This window comes from Branchiostoma belcheri, unplaced genomic scaffold (assembly GCF_001625305.1).
Source record: "Branchiostoma belcheri isolate BF01 breed outbred unplaced genomic scaffold, Haploidv18h27 scaffold36, whole genome shotgun sequence".
NCBI classification, from domain to species: Eukaryota; Metazoa; Chordata; class Leptocardii; order Amphioxiformes; family Branchiostomatidae; genus Branchiostoma; species Branchiostoma belcheri.
The window spans coordinates 969,776-990,789 of record NW_017803976.1 but is presented as its reverse complement, the minus strand read 5'-3'; the positions used below and the strand labels follow the sequence as shown (position 1 = coordinate 990,789).

At 41.0% G+C, this 21,014-nt stretch overlaps 3 protein-coding genes across 3 annotated transcripts in view; 1 reads left to right on the top strand and 2 right to left on the bottom strand.

Annotated features, from left to right (window-relative positions):
• The window catches only part of LOC109476067 (sushi, von Willebrand factor type A, EGF and pentraxin domain-containing protein 1-like), a 94,150-nt gene that overhangs the window by 39,014 nt on the left and 34,122 nt on the right, over positions 1-21,014 (top strand). The window contains 6 exon segments of the mRNA XM_019776917.1: positions 14-127; positions 472-673; positions 921-1,078; positions 1,386-1,581; positions 1,825-1,997; positions 4,241-4,480. Coding sequence (XP_019632476.1) covers positions 14-127; positions 472-673; positions 921-1,078; positions 1,386-1,581; positions 1,825-1,997; positions 4,241-4,480 — 1,083 coding nt within the window.
• Positions 5,533-14,440, bottom strand: LOC109476069 (noelin-like). Its single transcript, XM_019776920.1, has 2 exons — positions 13,511-14,440; positions 5,533-7,035 (listed from the first exon to the last, which is right to left on the bottom strand). The coding sequence occupies exons 1-2, from the start codon at positions 14,418-14,420 to the stop codon at positions 6,254-6,256; spliced, it is 1,692 nt and encodes a 563-aa protein (XP_019632479.1). The 5' UTR covers positions 14,421-14,440; the 3' UTR covers positions 5,533-6,253.
• Positions 13,360-21,014, bottom strand: part of LOC109476072 — an 8,717-nt gene continuing 1,062 nt past the window's right edge. The window contains exon 2 of the mRNA XM_019776923.1: positions 13,360-13,406. The gene's annotated coding sequence lies outside the window, so the exon portion shown is untranslated. The remainder of the gene's footprint in view (positions 13,407-21,014) is intronic.

Sequence of the window (21,014 nt, the reverse complement as noted above, 5' to 3'; positions counted from 1 at the left end):
CTGTGTGTTTCAGGACCCACCTGTGGTGAGAACATTGACGAGTGCCTGTCATCACCCTGTCAGTACAACGGCACCTGTGTGGACAAGACTAACAGCTACCAGTGCATCTGCGCCAAGGGATATACAGGTGAGACTACTTGATGTCAGCAGTGACTGTCTCAAAGTTTTTTTGGGGGGTCCGTGTAATTCTGTTGTGGTTTGAAACATTGTGGAAACATGCATGGTGCATTTGAACAATATTAGCATTCATGTACGTGTACATTTTTGTCACAATTCCACACAAATCTGTATAAATATCAACAGAAATTCTGTACTAGTCCTTTTTTCTTCCGAATAGAAAAGAAATTGTGTTTTAATGTCTGTCCAAGGTAAACTTTAAAGTGTTCCTTTTTGCAGTTTAGCTAGAATGTATGCTTGCATGTTAACCTCAGTAGCAAAGAGACACTCAAACAACTCACTTTGTCTCCACAGGACCAAACTGTGAAACAGAGGTGAATGAATGTTACTCTAGCCCATGCATGAATGGGGGCATCTGCTCCGACCTGATTGGTCGTTTCTCCTGCTCCTGTGCACTCGGTTACTATGGAGACAGATGTCAGTTGGATATTGATGAGTGTTCCAGTCAACCCTGTTTCAACAACGGAACATGTGTTGATGCAGTCAACTCCTTTAGGTGAGTTTGTTGCCTGCAATACTGTTGATGGCTACTAGGGGGCTCTTGTACACTATTAAAATTGGCACTGACTTTGTAAAGTTGTACATTGTCAACTTTCAGACCTTTCGTACTGTGGGAAGGATCACTTTTCAGTGCTGTCAATTTGTACATAGAGTGCAATTTGCATAAAAATGTAGTGTAAATTTGTCAGATTAGGAGATATGTTTGTGTGTGAAATGTTCTTTAAATGTTATTTCTCTCTCAGCTGCCAGTGCCCTGTTGGATACACCTCTGATTTGTGTGAGATCGATGTTGATGAATGCGAGTCCGATCCCTGTCAGAATGGTGCCACCTGCCTGGACCAGGTGGGCAGCTACACCTGTGTGTGTGCACCTGCTTTCTCAGGTGTCAACTGTGAAACAGGTGAGCTGTTAAGCATAGCCATGTATAAGGTACATGTACATGACTGTAGTCACTCAGAGAAGTAAGTTTCATTGCTGTTCAAAATGTTGACTGTTCTGAAGTGACACCCACCTCAGCTAGTCCGAGTGTTCTAACATTGATGAGGACACTCACAGATTTGGTGTTGCCAAAGTGCCAAGAACTGCATATTTGCCACTAAGAACCATAAATTGTGATGATGATAGCCCTCTCTTGATGATGATGATAATGATGAATGGTTTTAACTAATAATACAGACTTTTTATAACTGCCTGAATTTTCCTTGCAGAGGTGCCATCAGATTTTAACCTTGAGTTTGAGAGCTCTGGGACCGTTGATTACGTGATGATTGACAGCATTCCATCACTGAAGGCACTGACTTGTGCCTTCTGGATGCGTAGCACTGACAAACAGAACTACGGGACTCCGCTATCTTATGCAACAAGCTCAGAGGACAACACATTTGTACTGACTGACTACAATGGGTTAGTCATTTTTGCTGTTGTACAATTCACATTTAAAGGTAAAGGTAGTCTAGTAGAAGAAGGGAAAGCAGTTCTTCTGTAACAAATTTGGTGGGATTCTGTGCCATTAACAATAGTGTGTTCGGCTCAGGACCAAGAGGTCGCAGGTTTTGAACATAATTACAAAACTGATGCGTTATGCCTAAAAAAAAGGTGGTTTATGGGTTATGTGAAACAAACAAACAAAAATTTGCTTGTTTACAGTTTTGTGCTGTACATCAGAGGGAATGGGAAAGTGACAGACGTGACAGCTAACGACGGCCGCTGGCACCACATCTGTGTGACGTGGACGTCAGAGGGAGGGGTGTGGAGGATCTACAAAAACGGCATCCAAGAGGATGAGGGACAGGGACTGGGAACGGACAGTGTTATACCTGGTGGGTTCAATGGGACTTCTCATTTCAATATTGGTCCAAGCATTTCTTCAATGTTTTGTATGAACTTGCAAGCACAGATGATCATGATTAGTTGATTTATTTATTTAAAATAATCATTTGTTGATCAATTGATTGAATCTTTGAAAATGACCTTATTTGATTAAGGCTTAATAGAAAAACCAGCCCTCAAGCTATGTGATTTCAAACCGGAAGTCCTGCTGCAGTACCTTTGCAATCTACTAGGGGGGGCTTAATCTGATCATTCCTTCATTTAGCCAATACTTAGGCCTAGGAAAATAAATGTTGTGTTTCCTGTTTCCCGACCGACCCTAAAAAAAACCGCCGACCCTAGCCTTATTTTTGTGTGGACCCCTGCGCTGCATATTGCTGAACCAAAACATTTGCACGACGCTACCGAGAGAATCGCTGTCATTGGTGGAACATCGGGCGCCCCGCTAGCGTTTTGAAGCCGTGTAAACAACGCTTATTGTCTGATTTGTTTGTAAAACAAAGCCCTCGACCCCGAAAATAAGTTTAACAAATAAGCCGATACGTTTACGAAACCGTAGAAAATTCGCTATCGACGTAAAGCACATGGTGGCCGCAAGTCCTGAATCTCAAAATCGGCAACGCGGCAGAAAAATGCCTGGTCCATTTTAGCGATTTTTACCATAAAAATAACGTATGTGGTTTATTTTCCCTCTGGTATTAGTTTTTAGGTCCCGAAACCCTTTAAAAAAGTAGAAATTTGCCGGCAAATAGGACGGCCGAGGTGGGGAGGGCGCCTGCATTTAGAGCTGCGTGACCCGTAAAGTCAAAGGTCATAGGGCACGCGTATTGAGCAATCATCGTAAATTGCGCCGATTTAGCTAATTTTAGGGCGTTTAAAATTGATACAATCACATTATCGATTTTTAGGAAAACATTGGGATAGAAACCAATCAAAATTTTGCGCTGAATAATATTTTTTTCTTCAGATTTTTTTCTTCGGAAGTTTTTTTCGTCAGAAGTTTTTTCCTCAAAAAGTTTTTTTTTTCTTCAAAAAGTTTTTCTTCTTCGAAAGTTTTTTTCTTCAAAAATTTTTTTTTCTTCAGGCGTTTTTTCCTTCAGAAGTTTTTCTTCTTCTGAATCCACTAACTTTGACCAGACTAGACAATGTACCATACCAACCAATTATTATGTTGAAATATTTGTACTTAATTGGGCTTGATTTTCTATCTCTTAAGTTAGACTAGATTTTCAAACTCAAGTTGCAGGAGAAGGCTACAAACTGCATTTCAGAATGGTACGTATTAAAATGCAACAGCTTCTCCTGCGCGCGGCGTAGGGCGACAAAGTTGGAGACCCCTGAAATATAATATTGCACAATTGATTTTTCAACTTGTTCTACTTAAATAAACACAGCAATCAGCAAAGTCTAAAAAAAAATAAAAAATAAAATAAGATAATCCCTACCTACCGACCCTAATTTTTTCAGGACCGAAACAGGAAACACAACATTTTTTTTCCTTGGCCTTACCAACACATTGAACTCCATGAAGATCCATCCACAACTTCTTGTGTTATGGTTAGTAGAATATTCATCAATCAGTGACTGTTTTGAAAGGTAGCAAACAGTCGTACCTACATGTACATATTTTTGACGTCCACTGTATGTCTTGATCACGGAGGGACCTTGTCTCGTGAGAACAGGAGACTACATGTAGATTGAGATTTGTGTAGATCTTCTGGCCTCCCCCTCCTCCTTATGGAGCAGGGGTAAGTAAGACTTGGGCAGCTCCCGACCCTCATTACGAGATATGCTGTTAACAACTTTTTTAAACAGACACACATAGTCCAAAACATACATGTAACCTCCTCAGTGGAGGTAATTATCATTGCTGTCTGTCTTATGTGGCTTGTTTTCATTCAAATGTACAAAATGCTGTTGCCACTCTTTACGACTAGATATTAGCCAAATCATAGACCTTATCATTGCTTTCTTCACTTTCCCACTACAGTTACTACGGGAAGAAGAAAGGAGTGTTTGCTATCATTTGTAGTCGCCTTTGCTGTACAAAATGTTTTACAGTCATGACTGTAACCTCCGTAACCATTGTTTGTTACTTTCAATGTTAGTAGTAAACTTTACTTGGTATAAGAAAGTTGCCCAGTTTGAAATGTTCGTACTTACAGCGTATGCTCCCTTGCTCCTAAAAGATGAAGCTAAAAACTGGAGATATTTTTGTGATATTTCTTTGTAGGAGGAGGTGCTTTTGTCCTAGGACAAGAACAGGACTCACGGGGAGGAGACTTCAACGCCCGCGAGTCCTTCATCGGTAACATGACCCAGCTACAGCTGTGGGACTACATCCTGTCAGACGACGACATCCTCGCCTTGGCAAGGACCTGTCAGAAGAACGTGGGAAATGTGCGGGCGTGGCCGGACTTCCTGCCGGGAATTGTGGGACGAGTGAATAAGTCGCCAACTTATATCTGCAAAGGTAGGTTTATCTTGAACTTTTATTGCCTTGCAAGATATACATTTTCCCCTATGTTTGTGACTGAATGATGTTACTGCAGTTGACAAAGCTTTCTGTACACTTGAAAATATGGATTTGTTACTGACAAAAGGTGGTGGATTCTACCTGAAACGTCTGACTGTTTCACTAAATCATATCCAGTAACTGTTGTTGGTGTATCTATGTTACCAGGATGTCTAACCTTCACTGACATATGGATTTGATATTGTAATTAAGGGTTAATGACCCGCCCCAAGGTGAATATGGTGTGATAAGGCCTTGGCAGTTGCTATAACCACCGAATAAAGCCACCAAGTGAGCGCAGCGAACGAGGTGGCTTTATGTGGTGGTTATAGCAACTGACAAGGCTTTATCACACCATATTCACAGAGAGAAGGGAGGGCCATTAACGCTATTATCATATAGCCTGTCAAAAATGACACAGTAAAGAGTGACACATTCCTGTACAACACATACATAACTTAAATTATGTAACAAACCCTTACAGTCACTCCCCTATCTTCCCGTCTGCTAGCCAGTGTACCTGTGCATCTTTCCCCTACTCCAAGGACCCACATATTGAGTCTAAATTGGCGTCAGTCAGTTCTTCAAAGAAAAATTCTGACATCCCGTTGTCCATTGTATGCCCCTACAGTGTGATCGTTTTACCTGTTCCACCGGGTTCATATGAGTTTGCCGGAACATCGCAAGGGGTCATGTTCTATCTGGGTCATCAGCAGGGAACATGTATTCCTTTGGAACATAACTTAAGTTATTTTTGGATTTTTTAGAACACAGCGGTATTCTATATGGGTCACCTGAGGTCATATGCGGGTGATTATTGGGTTGTTTAATGTATGGATTGGGATGAATAAATACCAGGTTTTGACTCTATTTGTGACATTACAGCGTCATAAGGAATGTGGCATGGAGCCTTCTGATTGGTCAATGTCACCCGGCTATATGATAAGGAAAATTAGACAACTAGTATTCAATTAAATCACTAGTATTCATTGTTTTATTGTTTTTCTGGGGCATTGCTTAATCTTTCATTTGGTAAAGTTGAGAATCTACATAATTATATAGCATTGCTGTTAGTTAGTCAGTAATCCTTACCACAGCAAAGTTATGTGGAATGTACTGTTAAAAACAGTGATATTCTCTCCTGCTATTTCTGGTTACTGGAATATGAGCAATTTTTGTGTAATTTGGTTGCTGAAGTTTAATGTTTCTCAAACACTTCCTCTAGTATAACATGTACCATACACTACAGAACAACTGTAACCTAAACAATGTACACTGTACATGTACTCTCTTTCTTTGTTACACATTCGACATCAAGTTATTATATTAATACTGAGAATACCGGTATTCTACATTTGTATATTAAATTATCTCACTAGGACTATTTCAGCTTTCAACACTGCAGTTACACAACAGACTACTGTTAGTCACATACATTGTACATGTATAATTGAGGCAGTACATCAGTTATGAGGTCACATTATTTACAATACAAGAAGGTTAGTCTAGGCAAAATGTGATCTTATTCTGGAGAAAGAATTATTCACAACATATTGCCATTTGTCCCTTCCATATTTCTGCAAAATTATTAAAATAATACAAAGTGGATAATCATGAGATACCCATTTTGAGGTACTTTCAGCATAATAGTCGCAAAGTTATGGTTATCAATAATCAAGCAGATTATACATGTAAGTTCTTTTTTTTTTTTGCCATGTCACCTATATTGTACTAGGTGTTCCCAAACGTTTCTAATGTAACATTATATGTCACCAAGTTGCCGTTATCCCAGGCATATAACCTCTTATCCTTAGGATTGTAGTCCACCATGGAAGTAGCACCGTACTTGGAGACAAAGGGTATGTTCAGGCTCTTACTTTTGCCAGTGTCTGTGTCAAAGGCATAGCTGATGATGTCTTGCTTGATGTCAGATCTAGTGGTGTACAGTACTCCACAGATCATGAAGGCATTGCCAGCATCAGTCTTCAGCTGATCTGTGGTCCACGTCTGCGTAAAGGAGAGGTTGTCAGGGTCCATCTTGCTCACCACAAGTTTCCCATGGTTCTCTTGCGCAGCATAGATAGCCCACAAGCCTTTCTCATCAACGGCAAAGTCCACCAGAGTTGCCCCTCCCCATTGGTAGTGGTATGGTCCGATGTTGTTGAGTTTTCTCTCAGCCATGACTTCTTCCTGCATGAAGTCGTACTTGACGATCTTGTTACGGGAATGGTAGAACAGCGCGCCCTTGTACACGACGTGTCCCGTCCCCCACCAGTTATACGGGAGGTTGTACGTCTCGGCCTCTTTCTTGGCTTGAAAGTTCTCCATGTCACTGTACTCCAGTATAACATTACTGTACCAGTCCTCCATCAGCCAGATACTGTTCACGTCCGCTTTACAGGCGAGAGGGTCCTTCATCCAGGAGCCGTACAGGGTGGAGGTTGTCTGGTGAGTGGTGGGGCCGGACACGTGGGTCAGGTTACCACACTGATCAGTGATGGCCACTGTCGTATCTGTGAGGAAAGACAGAGAAGGTGATGGATCAATCTCTGTAGTGACAGTCACCCTATCCATTCTGTAGTCAATCAATCTGTCAGTGCGCTTGTAAACCTAGACAGTAACTGGCTTTTTAGCAGCAGCTTTTCCTTCAAAATTTGTCACTCCTTCCATATTGATCAATGTAGCAATAACCACCTGTTCAATCAAGGACTTGAGTTTAAGAATACAATACTTAATTATTATACTTCATACTCTCCATACATTTTTATCGTGTAAGGCTTAATAAGAATATGTTTCTTAAACAAAACTTTATTTTCTCTTGAGGGAAGGCAAATTTTGTCTGGCAGTGTTCCAGTAGAAGGCTAAGCCAGGTCTGCTGTTAGTCTTTACAGTGTACCTTTTGATAACTTTAAGCACCTGTCACAAGAACCCAGAACAGTCGGCTGGCATCCGGCCCAAAACACTGCAAAACTTCATCACTAATAACAGAAGTAGTCTGTACATAGAACATTCAATATAAGTTCTCGACCTAACAAAGAAACAAGGGGCACAACTCTTATACTAAGTTATACATTGTAGTCTCATCATGAAAGTTCTTCTGTGTTCAGTCTCTGTAGTAATCAAGGATTAGTCTTATTGCTGAAAAAACTTTTTGATTAGCAAAATAGCAATGTGCATACCAAGTTGTTATCAACCTTTAGCAAGCTCACATCACTTTGAATTGCACATACCTCTGATATTTTTTTGAAATAAAGATATTTCAGTGTTCAGCAGACATGTGGACAGTAGAGAGTTTATTATGGCATTAATCCAAGAACTGCCTTGTTAGAATGAAAACACACTAACGGATCCAACATCCATGGATTTCATGCGGTTTTACTTTTCAGGACCCTGATGAACTCAATCACAGGGAAAAGTGCCATGAGAAATTGCCTGGGTAACACTGATCTTAGTTACCCAGCACAGGTTGAGGAGAGTTGGCTGGTACTAAACAGGTTTGGCTCCAGAACTGGCCTCTGTTACCCCTACAGGAAGGATGTCCTAATTCTCTGTGACAATTTCCCCCTCCTTGGCAGCTGTCTTGAATATCCACATAGTCATCAAAGGATCTGAACTAAAGCTTTGCTTAAAGTTACTACCTTTATCTCTGAGCTTGCACAGACAGACACTGGAGATAAAAGACTCCAGAAAACACCAGTCAAACTCAAAGCAACTCAGGGCATTGCCCATGTTCATGACATACGTACATGCATGACGGGTCTGAAAGTTCTTCGCCTCACCCCAAAGAATACAACTCGATAAATGTAAAACTTAAAAGTAACTAGAAAGGCCAATATTTGCTTTGGAGCAAATACAGCGATGGGTTCACCACATTTTACGACATGACAGGGAAAGAATGAGAAACACAAGGGAAAACAATGATTTACATTGATATAACTATAATATGAAGTAACATACAACTAAAACAACAGTTGGATAGCTATTCCCTACTTTATTGGTTAGGATTTTTAATTGCATAATGCAAACTGTTGATTTTCAAAATAAATAAAAAAACGTTCATGCCCCGCATTCCAATGCTGGAGCAGAAAAGCTTGAAATACCTACCAAAACACTTGAATAAAGACATACTGTCAGTATGGAAATGCTCTGTGCAGGTGTTAATCAAGTTAAATCCCAACAGCCAATCAGCAAGAAATGCTCTGTGCAGGTGGAAATGCTCTGTGCGGGTGTTAATCAAGTTAAATCCCAACAGCCAATCAGCAAGAAGTATAGAGGAAAGCTGCATGCCTATTGGTTGATGCCCTGCATTCCATTGTGATGACTCATGCCCAGACGTGGTAAACACGGCACACTAACACAGTAATACATTTGCTATAACACAGCCAAAAAACTCAAATAAAACCATTCTAAAAGCCTGTATCACAAAAATTTAAAAAACGCCTAGGGGTATTTGCCCACTGTACCTCCATACCAAATTTCAGGACCTTAGGCCCTAAAATGAAGAAGCTGAATCCATTTAAAAAATGGCAGGAGAAGAAGAAGAAGAAGAAGAAGGAGGAGAAGAAACATCAGAAAAAGCAATATGGGTTCACCACCACTTCGTGGTGTGGTGAACCCATAATGATCATAATTGATGTTACTTTAGAAAGACATTCTTGAAAGTCATCGTCTTCAATGCCATGCCCAAGGCTAATTGCAAACTACAAAATAGTAACCTACATGACATTGAACTAACACACAGTGAACAAGGGGTCTAATCTGCTGCAAATAAGATTTTATGGGATACATCTTTTCTGTAATTGGATTTAACATTTTATCACCACTCAAAGCTTCAACATGTGAAACACAGTAGACGTATGGAGAGTGGACATTTTAAACTTAAAGGTCTTTTAATTCACAGGCTGGCATTACGTCATTACCAGACTCCACTCAATTGTCTGCTTACAATACAAAAATTGGAAAACAAATGCACATTTGGTTTGATCATGTTTTGTTGACATCTGCTGCAACTGGACCAAAATATGTATATAAGTGTGTATAAGAAAAGACTGTAACTGTCTGTGGTGAGATATGGTTATATACAGGATAACTGAGAGCATTCGTTTAAGTCGCGACTTTTTAACTTTTATATAACATGCTTCCTAGTGTACTACACATGTAACTGGACTTTTTCACCTGCACCAGACCACTAAGTGAAATAAATGACCTTCTATATTGGTTAACCAACCACTAAGTGAAATAAACGACTTTCTATATTGGTTTAATGGCAAATTGGGTATAATCAGCATGATGTCCTTTAGAGTCTGATTGGCAACATGTTTGTAGGCTTGCTGAGGAAACCTTTTTTCTTCCATCTTGACTGTCCCCACATGTGGAAGATAGCTTCCACGGACTTATTTATATTTTAATTAAATGGTCGTAAAAGGGAAAACTGCTGTTAGGGACTTTATCTACAAATGGTTTCTTGTAGGAAAGTGGCATCATAAAGCATGTACAAGTCTAAAACACACTTTCCTTCCAATGTATCATTAATGTATTGCAGACTATAACAAATTGTACATCCTATGGTCCCATTTTTCAAAACCAGCACATACATGTAGCAAGGACTTGTAACATAGTTACTCACAGTGAAGATTTGATGATGAAGTAATCAGATTTAGAAAAATGTTTTTTGAGTTTACATATTACATGTACGGTACATTGTAGAATGTTGGTTGCTATATTGACAATATGAGCAAAACCACATCAGTGGTCTATATAGCTCTGAAAGGTTTTTTAAAAGATTTTTTTCCGGAAGGTGATTACATTCTTCCTGAACACTGCTTATTTGTAGGCGAAGGACCCAACGACTGTTAGCATTTGGCGTTTTATTGGAGAAATGTTCGTCTTTGGTGGTCACCCAGCAGGAAACATCATCCCAGAGAGAAAGCTGACCAGACTATATGATTCATACTCATTAGACAACATGGAAAAAAACTTAAAGTATATTAATTAAGAACTAGTGTGGTCAGAGGTAAGTAGTCAGAGAAAATGAACACGCATGTATATGCATAAAAGATGCAGAAAATAGATATGAGGAAAGACGTCTATGGCTTAAAGAAACAAGCAGAAAATAGAATAAGACAAGAAGCATACCTTGCATTTTCTGGATGTCAGACTGTTTTCTTAGAAATGCTAGTCATTTCACTCCTGGCTGAAAGCCAGTCCAAACCTCACTGTAGGCATTTTTCAGAGGTTAAAAAGTCTGAGAATACGTACACCACATACATTATATGACCAGATGTATTAACATATCCCTAGTAATCACGATCAACTACTAGTAGACTAAAATGTAGTCGACTAGGTGTGTATTAATAATAAGTAAACTGGAAATAAAATGTGTTCGGACCCTCAGCAGTAACATTCCAGTAAGTATACATAGTCCTGGAACTTAGCTGCTTCTCCTTTCAATGTTTAGGCAACAATGTCACCACCTCCTTGACCCCCGTCATTCCTACATTCCTTCTGCTGTGGCCCATGGTTTTTGCAGAAGAAGTATCTCCTGATGTTTCTTTAAGGAGTCAGGTGAAGGTTTCCTATTTTACTTGAGGAATATAGTTATCAAATAAAGATGTATCGTCTTGTACTTGGTACAATGTATATTCCTAGGTAATTGCTGAGAAAGTCCCAATAAAACCTTAGGAAAAGTTATCAAATGCTGTCTCGAAAAAAAAGATTATTGTCTGCACCAGGCAAAATTCTATTTTAAAAAATGCAACGTTGACAAAATATCCAAAATAGGGTGAGCTATACCTCTTATTATAGTCTGATCCACATAACTAGATTGACTGAAGCGTTAACGTTAACCCAATTGCTAAAAATATCAAAACTTGGTATGAGAACATCTGCCTTCAATAGAAGGGGAGTGTTGTAAGTAGACCTCAGACTAGAGAAATAACACAGAAAGAATTCACTGCTGTTGCCTTTGGAGGCAAGAACTGACTTTTTTGGGGGGGTTGTATGTCTGGTTTGTGGCAGACACTTTTTATATCACCATAACACAGTTAACACCTGCCTAAAGTGTGGGAGAAAATATTTCTCCTGAAGTCACTGAAAGTTCAGTCATATGACCTACTAAATAGCTGTGTTTCTTTCTACTGAAAAATGTTGAAAGTAACCCTTTGTAACTTCCGAATTCTTCTTGATTTCAAACAAGCAATGCCCTGTCATATGGGATGACAAAAATGATGGACGATGATGTACAAAATGACTGTGTCATGAATCATGATGCCTGAATTCTTTTCTAAATGTTTTTCATCCTTCACAAATTACTGCGTGCTTCCAACAGAAGCCTGACACGTCTTCCCCCCACCTGGTCTTGATTCAAACCACATGAATCAAGTCATTCCTCCTTTTTCTGTGACCGCCGAACTGGGCCAAGGCGCAGAGTTTAGGCCCTTAAACTTAATGTTCTTTATAACTAGCCTTAAAATTCCACAATGTCATAATGGCAAGGTATCAACACTTGAATGTGTAGTACCTGTCCAGTACATTTTGTATAGAGTACAGAGTAGTTTTTGCCTTGAAGTTCTTATATTTCTTTTGTATTAAAATTCCTGCAAAGTTTTGCAAAATGATCTATTAAATTATGTTATCTGAACACAACCCTGTGAGGATGCTAATGTGGGTATATAAATATGGCACAAATGCGTCAGTAATGTCCTGAAAATGGCCATGGGGGCCAAATTCTGGGTCAAGTTGACTTTCCAGGTTAGAGGACTCAGGCTGTGAGTAACATCCTGGTCAACCTTGGAGCAAGGTCGCTATCTCCATAGGGCGATAAGGATTTACATGTTGTGAGCTAGGGGAGCCCAGGCCCTGGGCATCTGTTAGTTCACAAGATCACAACTTCCAATAGTTAAAGACAGCTCGTGTGACCAACAGTACAGACTGTATCTTAAACCCCAGGGGAAACAGATAAACCTGTCCACAAGTCTGATTGTAAAAACAAATGTACAGGGCTAAAGAAAATGTGATACTCTGCTAAATGATACTAAAGAATGTTAAATTTGCTGCAGGATGTCAGTTCCAACTAGTTGTCTTCTGGCTTGAGACACTGTCCACATGCAGATGGAATGTGTGGTTTTGATAATAATCATGTAAACTGATCGTTAGGGACCCAGTCTCCAATGGTTTTCCAATTGGCAATTATGATAATCCATACACATGTAACACTAGCTTTGCCTTGTAAAAGATTTTGAGCCTTTAGATTAAACCATTGATGACTTAATGTCATAAAATGAACCCATTGATGACTTCTTAATGTCAAAGGGCTTGTTCAACCATTGTTGCCAAATTGTGCATTGGCAGAGCTCAAACTTTTGGTACTGTAGTCAAAACTATCCAGCTGCTCCAGACTTTGTCATGGGGTGGTCATAGTTAACTTCATTATATGCCCTGTGGGTGGGTGTAGGAAAGTTTTTATCTTACATATTCCTTCTGTTTTAAACATGATTAACAAAAGGAAAGACCCAGAACAACTCTGTGTTTACTGTCTTTTACCAGTGCTATACATTGTACATCATACAAGTTAAGGGTGTCAAAACTCAAAAATCTTGGAAAAATAACAAATTTTCATATTTCATTTCAAATCAATATAATGAGACAAGTCAGTGTAATAAAGAACTTGCACCTGTTCATCAATGTGAACTTTGTAAGAAAATATGAATACTAGTAAGTCATTGGACAACATATTACAATGTCTAGAACTACAAGTTCCACTGATAATTGTAAAACCACATCTTCATCGCACACTTTATATAATGTACGTAAAGTCTCTTGTGAGGTAGATTAGTCTCTAACTTAGTATATTTGTTAATATAGAAGTAGATGCCATGCATTGTACCTGCTTACAATTGTTGTGCAATTAAGCAAAGCAAGATGTACAATGTTAGACTTTTGGCAACTGTTCTGCAGTATTACTCAGAAGTTTGGTAACAGTGCTCTCACCATCAGCCAACAAGAGTCCGTCTTGCTGGCGGAACAAGGTGTTGACCTTGAGGCGCAGATTGCGGATGGTACGTGACTGGTTGACCAGTGCGTGCTGCAGGTGAGAGTTTGTTTTCTGCATGACCAGCAGCTGTCTCTGCAGTGACTCCACCTTGTGTTTGGCGAAGCCTGCCTCCTGCCCCACCACGATGTCTTGCAGCTGAGTGATCTGTCGACGGTACTCCTTCTCCAGCGTCTTGAAGGCCGTGGACAGGTATGCCACCGTTTCGGACAGCTCGGTCACCCTGGTGTCCAGCTTGGCCCCCATCACGTCCTGGTCTCTGTTTTCCCCGTCCAGCCGCTTGGTCAGCTGCTCCAGAATGTCCATCATGTGGGCCTGCTCGTCCAAGCGTTTGCGGACAAGGTCGGCATCTAGGTCGGACAGCTTTTCCAGGTTGAGGGAAGTACTCGGACGGCGCTCCTCCAGACCCCTTGTTGGTATCGACTTGGTTTTTCTATCAATGAGAACTTCAAGCCGCTTGATAAGGGCACTCTGGAATCTGTTTTCCTGTTCCAGGCGTTTGATGTCCTCAGAGTAGTCCTCCTTGTAGCGCCTCTCCATGGCTCCCAGCGTCGCTCGCTGTCTGACGGTCTGGTCGTGGAGAGCGGAGAAGAAGGACGTTAGGTTGTTGTTCGCGGCACGAAGTTCTCGAATCTCACGTGTGATGTAAGCTGGGCTGGAGCACTTCTGTGTATCTGCCTTAGGAATCATCACTGTGAAGGAACAGTGGTCTCGATCAGCACCCCTCTCTCCATAAAGGAGGTTCCTCCTGTCGTGATCTTTCTTGGCAAAGTCCCCAGCATGAAAACCTAGCATCAGAATGAACAAAACTTGCCCTTGAATGGGATGATGCAGCTTCAGTACAGCCATCGTGCCCTAAATTCAAACAGTGAGGCTAGACCCAGCAGGCAAATGAAGCTCTGCTTTTGGAACATTTCATTCTCTGATTCATAGGGGAGGCGCTAATGCCGTCAGCAACATAACCTAGCTTATCCTTGGGATGTCTGGAGGTCACAGGTGTCAGAGGGTATACCTTTACTGTTAGACATGATAAGGAACTGAACTTGAGAAGGAAGTTTGCTCTGTGTGTCTGTAGGATGAAGAAAACCTTATGGCAGGTGTAGGTGTGCAGATTTCCCCCTGGGAGTAGTGGCAGGGCCCAGAGGGAGAGGGAGAGATGTGTGTCACTCCCACATCTGTTTTCCATGAGTCCGTCTCAGGAGGAAGTTTATGTGCATCTGCACTGGTGAGAACCCGGCCCACAAGTCCTGAATTTCTTCCCATCCAATACAAGCAGACAGACATCTTCTGCCTGTTAACCTGCCTGACACTTTCCACAGAATGCCTTCTCTCCCTAATGTTTTGATTCCTGCAAAGTCCACAGCCTTCCTTTCTCGGGTACTGTTGTCCTGCACAGATCCTCATCTGTGTCATGTAAAAATTTAGAAATAGGGAAAGGCACTACCATAACCCATATTCAGGTTGTTGACCACACATACAACTGTAGGACATGCCCCGTCCACTAAACTTCAATGCTGGGTGTCAAACTTTGCCTGAATTCTTTTATGCAGGCAGACTTTCTTTCTCTTCAAAAGATACTGTCACATAAGTGACAAATACACTCAGGTATGAAGAATATTATCAGGGACATTTAAAATATTGCTAATATTGTCAAAATATCTTTATGAAGGAAGGTACATTTGTGTCAGGAAGAGCATGGAAGCAATTTCCTTATCTCAGAGATAAGCCTATGGTGTTAAAAAGTGAAACTAATAGTCTTTATCAGGCCAAGGGTTTCTAAACTGTGGCAATATTATGATAACCATCTTGACCTTTAAATATCAATTGTCATTTAAAACTGAAGATAAAGCAATCTTTTCCATCTGGTGTCATCTCTGCTTGGTACCAAATATAATATCTATAGTACATTATTACATAATACAGTTTCTTGGTAGACCAAAAATGATATTAAATGTTCAAATTTAAAGCATTAGGCTATACATTGTACCACAATGCACTTGTTGCATTCAAAGATTTGTTCAAAGATAACAGAAGATTTTTCCAAGTCACAATTAAAACATTTCCTTGGTTTTGAAATACATTATGATGTATTTTTTTTTTACATCTATTTTGATTTTCTCAGTCACACAATCAATCTTTCCACTCTACTCCTCCTGTCTCTTTTCTCCTAGAAACATGCTTCACAAAATCAAAGCTGAAATTGGAGTGACAGCATAGATCTAATCCAGGGGAGGGGCACAACAACACTGCCTTCACATCCCAAACCACAAGTGCTTCCGGATGGATTCCCAAACTAAATCTGAAATGGATTTGCGAACCAGCCACAACAGAGCCAGGAGATGTTTTAATTGGACCTGAACACAGTGATCAGCTTCCCTGCCAACACTGGCAACTCCCAAGGTTCTGGGTAAAGTGGGACTGGGGATGGGTTACCAACATGTTGCATAAGGATTGTTTGAACTTTTTCCAACGTTCACCAAAACATTTCTTAACCTTTTTAGTCACACTGACACCAAGGTAAAACAGATGTGACAGCCTCTTGCCAATTTTCCTTAATAAAATTTTCAACCTTTTAACCAAGGTCCCAGCGGGAAAAATCAGGTGGCATGAAGGTCAAAGATGATTGAAAACTAAAGGGAGATTGTTAACTCGATCTGACAATAAAAATGGCAGTTGAGAATGTGGGTGGGTTTTTAGTTTAAAGCCCCATATGTCCAACTCTGCTTTACTGTGGGAGAATTTGTGGACATGCTTGTAATGCTCAGTCTGGTAGTGATCTCGTTTTGTAACCCCGCTGGGTTGTCTTCATTGGCAAAGTCTCAATTGAGGCTGACAATTGTTTTACACTTCTTTTAGGGCGCCTGTTATACTTAATTTCTGGACGCTGCCACAAAGTTATTCATAATTGACGTATGGTGAAGGTTAAAGACTTGTAGTCTGGAAATCAGACAAGGACAACCCAACCTTAGGACATTAAGAAAAGTAAGATGATGGAGCTGATCTATATATCATTTTCTGATATTCATATTTAAGGAACGTTTTAGTTTGTGACATGGCTGTACATTAAACTACTTCAAATAGTTTTTGCACATGCCCCACATCAAATGACATAAATGAGATGCATTTTTGTCAGATACATCATATGGTACTAAAAATATTACTAAAATCAGTTTTATCATGAATGTACATGATATCAAGAGTCTCATCTTTCTAAAGTGATATTACTATCCATGTACTTAATATGAACACTCTATAGATGTACAGTTTCTAAGAAAAGGACTGGGTCCAAAATAAAGGCTAACCAATGAGTCATTTTCAACAGGACACAAGCCATGATGCCTTAGATGGTATGTGCACGAGGAGTGTTAGTCGCCATGGCAATCTAGTGGGGTCAGCAGATCAAGCACACCGCCCTCCTATGGTGTGGTCAGTTCATTAATCACACAGGAGTCGTTATCAATTTTCTAACCAGAAGGAAATATGGCTTCCTGTATTAGGTCCTAGCCAGGGGAAATCCGAGAAGAAAAGTCATCCTGGTCTGAAAGTTATTAGTAAACACACATGTTACAGTAATGATGTCTCACAGTCAGATCCACTACCTAATCTTGTACCTACAGGAGTCATCACTACAACAGGGTCAGTTTTATACAACATGTAGGTCGATGGAAACAGCTGCAAGTTAATGGATTATCATATCCATAGATACCCACGTAATTATGAAATTTTTCCATCATACAATGTACTTCCTCTTTCTATGATCATTCTTGTACAAACTTAATTATCATCCCTTCACATATATCTTCTCCATTATCGATACAGATGTAACAGAATATTGTGGTACTACAACTGTACAACTACATGTACATGTACATTAGGTGTTGTTTTAGACGAGGATTGCTCTAACTGACTTATAACATGTAATTGTTGGGATTGGTTGGGATTGGGACACATTACAGTACATTGTACAATGTACACAATCATGTTAAGTGGTTCTTTCTAGTGATACGGCTAGAAGCCATATAAAAAGGCAGGTAAAAGACTTAAATTTAACCTGCTTGGTTTTGTATCAGTTGGACTGGCCCTAATTAATAAATATGGTTGTTTGTGACACAGAAACCCATTTCTGTGATGTTCCCAGCGGAGGCCAGTCTGGAGGGTCTATCTGTCTGACCAGCTGCACCCTGGGATAGGGGAGGATCCTGGGTAGAAGGTCAAACTCAGTGTCATTCCCGGGGAGGACATTCTTAATGGTGTGGAAAGGGGCAGAAACCAGAAAATGGAAGTTCTTGCTCTCTTGAAGTTTGAAGTTTGAAGTTTATTTCATACTACAGCCTTATAGCAGCCTAAAGGCTGAATTGACAGGTCTGTTTACATACAGTGATATACAATAAATAAATTACATTAAAGATGTCTAAGTATGCTTAATAAGACGCATTAAAATTTAATAAAAGCCTATAGATATTTAAAAAGTTTGTAAGTGATATATACATATGAGGAAATTAACTATTTTGTAGAATGCTAAGCGAGTAATGAAAAAGTCATTAGTTACAACAAAAGGTTCACGGGTAGGCATAAAATAGTCGGTTAACAGGGATCATTGTAAGAATAAAAGACGATGTAATAGTGAGACTAACAATACAAGGCTCTAACTTTATAACATTGTGTCCATTCAAGATTCGTTGTTTAAAAGTTCGATCAAGTAGGGCAATGGTGAGTTTTTGTAGCGCTCCGTGCGACAGTATGGTGTGTCAATCTTGTGAGAGTTGCGAGTTTGCCGTCCGGACACATCACGCCTGGTCGGGGGTAACCAGTTCCTGAACTCTGAGTTCAACAGGGATGTGGCGAATGACCGACAGAGGCTAACCCGTCGATCTGACAGTGTGGTGAGATTCAGACTCTCCAATGCTGACGCGTAGTTGTCGTACTGATGTCCGAGAATAATCCTACACGCCCTTTTCTGGATGCGTTCTAGACTTGTGGTTTGTTTGACAGTCAGCGATGAATGCCACACGGGTGTCGCGTACTCCAAGGACGGACGAACATATGCGGTGAAGACAGTCGTCAGGTCGGTAACTGACATGCCGAACCGTTTAAGTCTGCGCAGTGGATACAGTTTTCTATTGGCACCTGTGATCATGTTGCTGACGTGGGTGTTCCATCTTAAGTCGTTTTGAATGGTCACGCCGACGACTTTGATGCTTACTACCGATTCCAGCTCTTGGCCTTCGAGGGTGAGTGGTAGTGGTATTGGAGGTAATTTGCATAGCATACATGGAGTACCTTGCATTTCCGCGGGTTTAATTTCATTTTGTGTACACCCACCCAGTGGTTGAGATCATCTAGGGTTGGTTGTAAGGTGCAAGGTTGACGCGTAGACCATTTCTGTGCGAGGTTTAAATCGTCGACGTACTTCCAGCGGTCATGTACATCCCGAGATGCCCCATCGATCACGGCCATGAAGATGATTGGCCCGAGGATTGTTCCCTGGGCCACGCCGCATGTAAGATGGGTCCAATCAGAACTTTTCCCCATGTAGTTTACTCTCTGCCGTCGGTTTGCCATAAAACTGCAAACCCATGGTATTAGGGCAGGACGTACTCCCAGGTTCAGTAGGCATTTGATGGCTGTAGCATGGTCAACCCTATCGAACGCTTTAGACAGATCTGTTGTGACAAGGGTGCAGGTGGAAGATGGTGTTGACGTTGACTTGTACATAAAGTCTAGGAGACTTACTAGTGCGTGGGTTGTCGACCTCTTCCGCCTGCAGCCAAACTGACGAGGATCGAGGTGAGGAGATATGTCTTCTAATATCCAGTTCGCGACGAAACGTTCACAAACTTTGGCAAGAAGTGAAGGGATATGGGCCGCAACTCATCAATATGTGGCGGTGAACACTTAGGTAGTGGGGTGACATTCGCCTCTTTCCACTGATGGGGGACGATCCCCTGCTTGATCGATGTATTGATGGAGGTCGCAGAGAGGGCCGCTAATTTCACATGCGAACTCCTTCAGTATGACTCCTGGCAGACCGTCGGGTCCAGGGCTCTTATGGGGGTTGGTAGAGCGTAGGTGGGCATAACTCCCAGACTTCAATGGTGGGAAGTGAGAAGTCAGGTAAGAATGCAGGAAGTGATGAAGGATCCAGAGGTGGTAAGGACTGTGACACTTCAGCGAATTTGCGGTTTATTTCGTTGGCTATCGCTGTGAAGTCATTTTGGTCGATGTTAGGTGTATTGATAAGTGTGGTCTTCCTACTCATATTGCATATGTCCTTGATGTTCTTGTGCCAAGTTCTGGGGTTTTCCTTCTTGCGTCCTTCTACTCTGACTTTGTAAAAGTTGGACTTTGCTTTACGGATCTCTTTCTGCACCTTGGTATTGTAGTACTTGTATTTAGCTTTGAGTTCTGATGAGAAAGCTTCCTGTCTCTTCCGGATGAGAAACTTGACAAGTGGGGTTACCCAGGGCTTGTCATTAGGATGAAGTTTCACTTGTTTTTGCTAGGGAAAAACCTGTCAATAGCATGGGTGAGTGTTCCGTAAAATGCCTTAGCCTTGTCGGTCGCAGTTGTCGCGTTAAATACTTCTTCCCATGTGTAAGTGGTAATCCATCTCCCAAAGTCGCTTAATCCGGGTTCGCGTATTGGTCTTGTAGTCTTCTTTGCACACGTGTTTTGTTTAAGTCTCTTCCTTGTTTAAGTCTCTTCCTTGTAGGGTTGTGAAACCATGTTTAAGTCTCTTCCTTGTAGGGTTGTGAAACCATCCATTTAGCAGCTTTTTGTAGCCCTGGAACGTGTTTTAGTGTGCATGGGTCTGAGTGGCTGTATTTTGGGATTAGTTGAGACTGGGGTGAAGAAAAGAAACTTTCTGAAGAAAGAAATCAAAGTGGCCAAATCACAGGTGGTCTGGATATGATGTTGTACCAGTTGTTGTCCCCTGTGAAAGAATTGATTTGTTATGGAGTGTGCTGGTGGAAAATTCAATTTGTAGTTGGGAGTCTTTAGAAACCTGTTTTAAGGTCTCCAGAGGAATGTCAGGCACCATGTGAAATTGTAATGCCACACACCTACTTGTTGCAGAAAAGTTGATTTGCCTCTAGGAAAGGTAATAGAAACTGAGAACAGAAGATGAATTGTTTTGCAGTACTCTTCAACTTGAGGATTCCTCAGAGTACAAGCTTTGGTCTGATGGCAGGGCATGTCTTTGGTAGTTGGCCCAGCTCCAACATTCCATGTCCTGAAGGGTTGCCTGCATGTGCCGCTTGTGTCTATCAGTGTTGACTTCTCACCTGGTCTAGTCAGCTCCCATGGCTGAGGGACCGCAGAAGGCTGTTTCAACTGACGGCTGCAGACATCTGTCAGCATCAGGTTCAGGGACAACATCACGGTTCCTTCACGTGTTGATAGTTAGGTAGAGGTTAGCAGACGTCAAGTTTGAGTACTGGT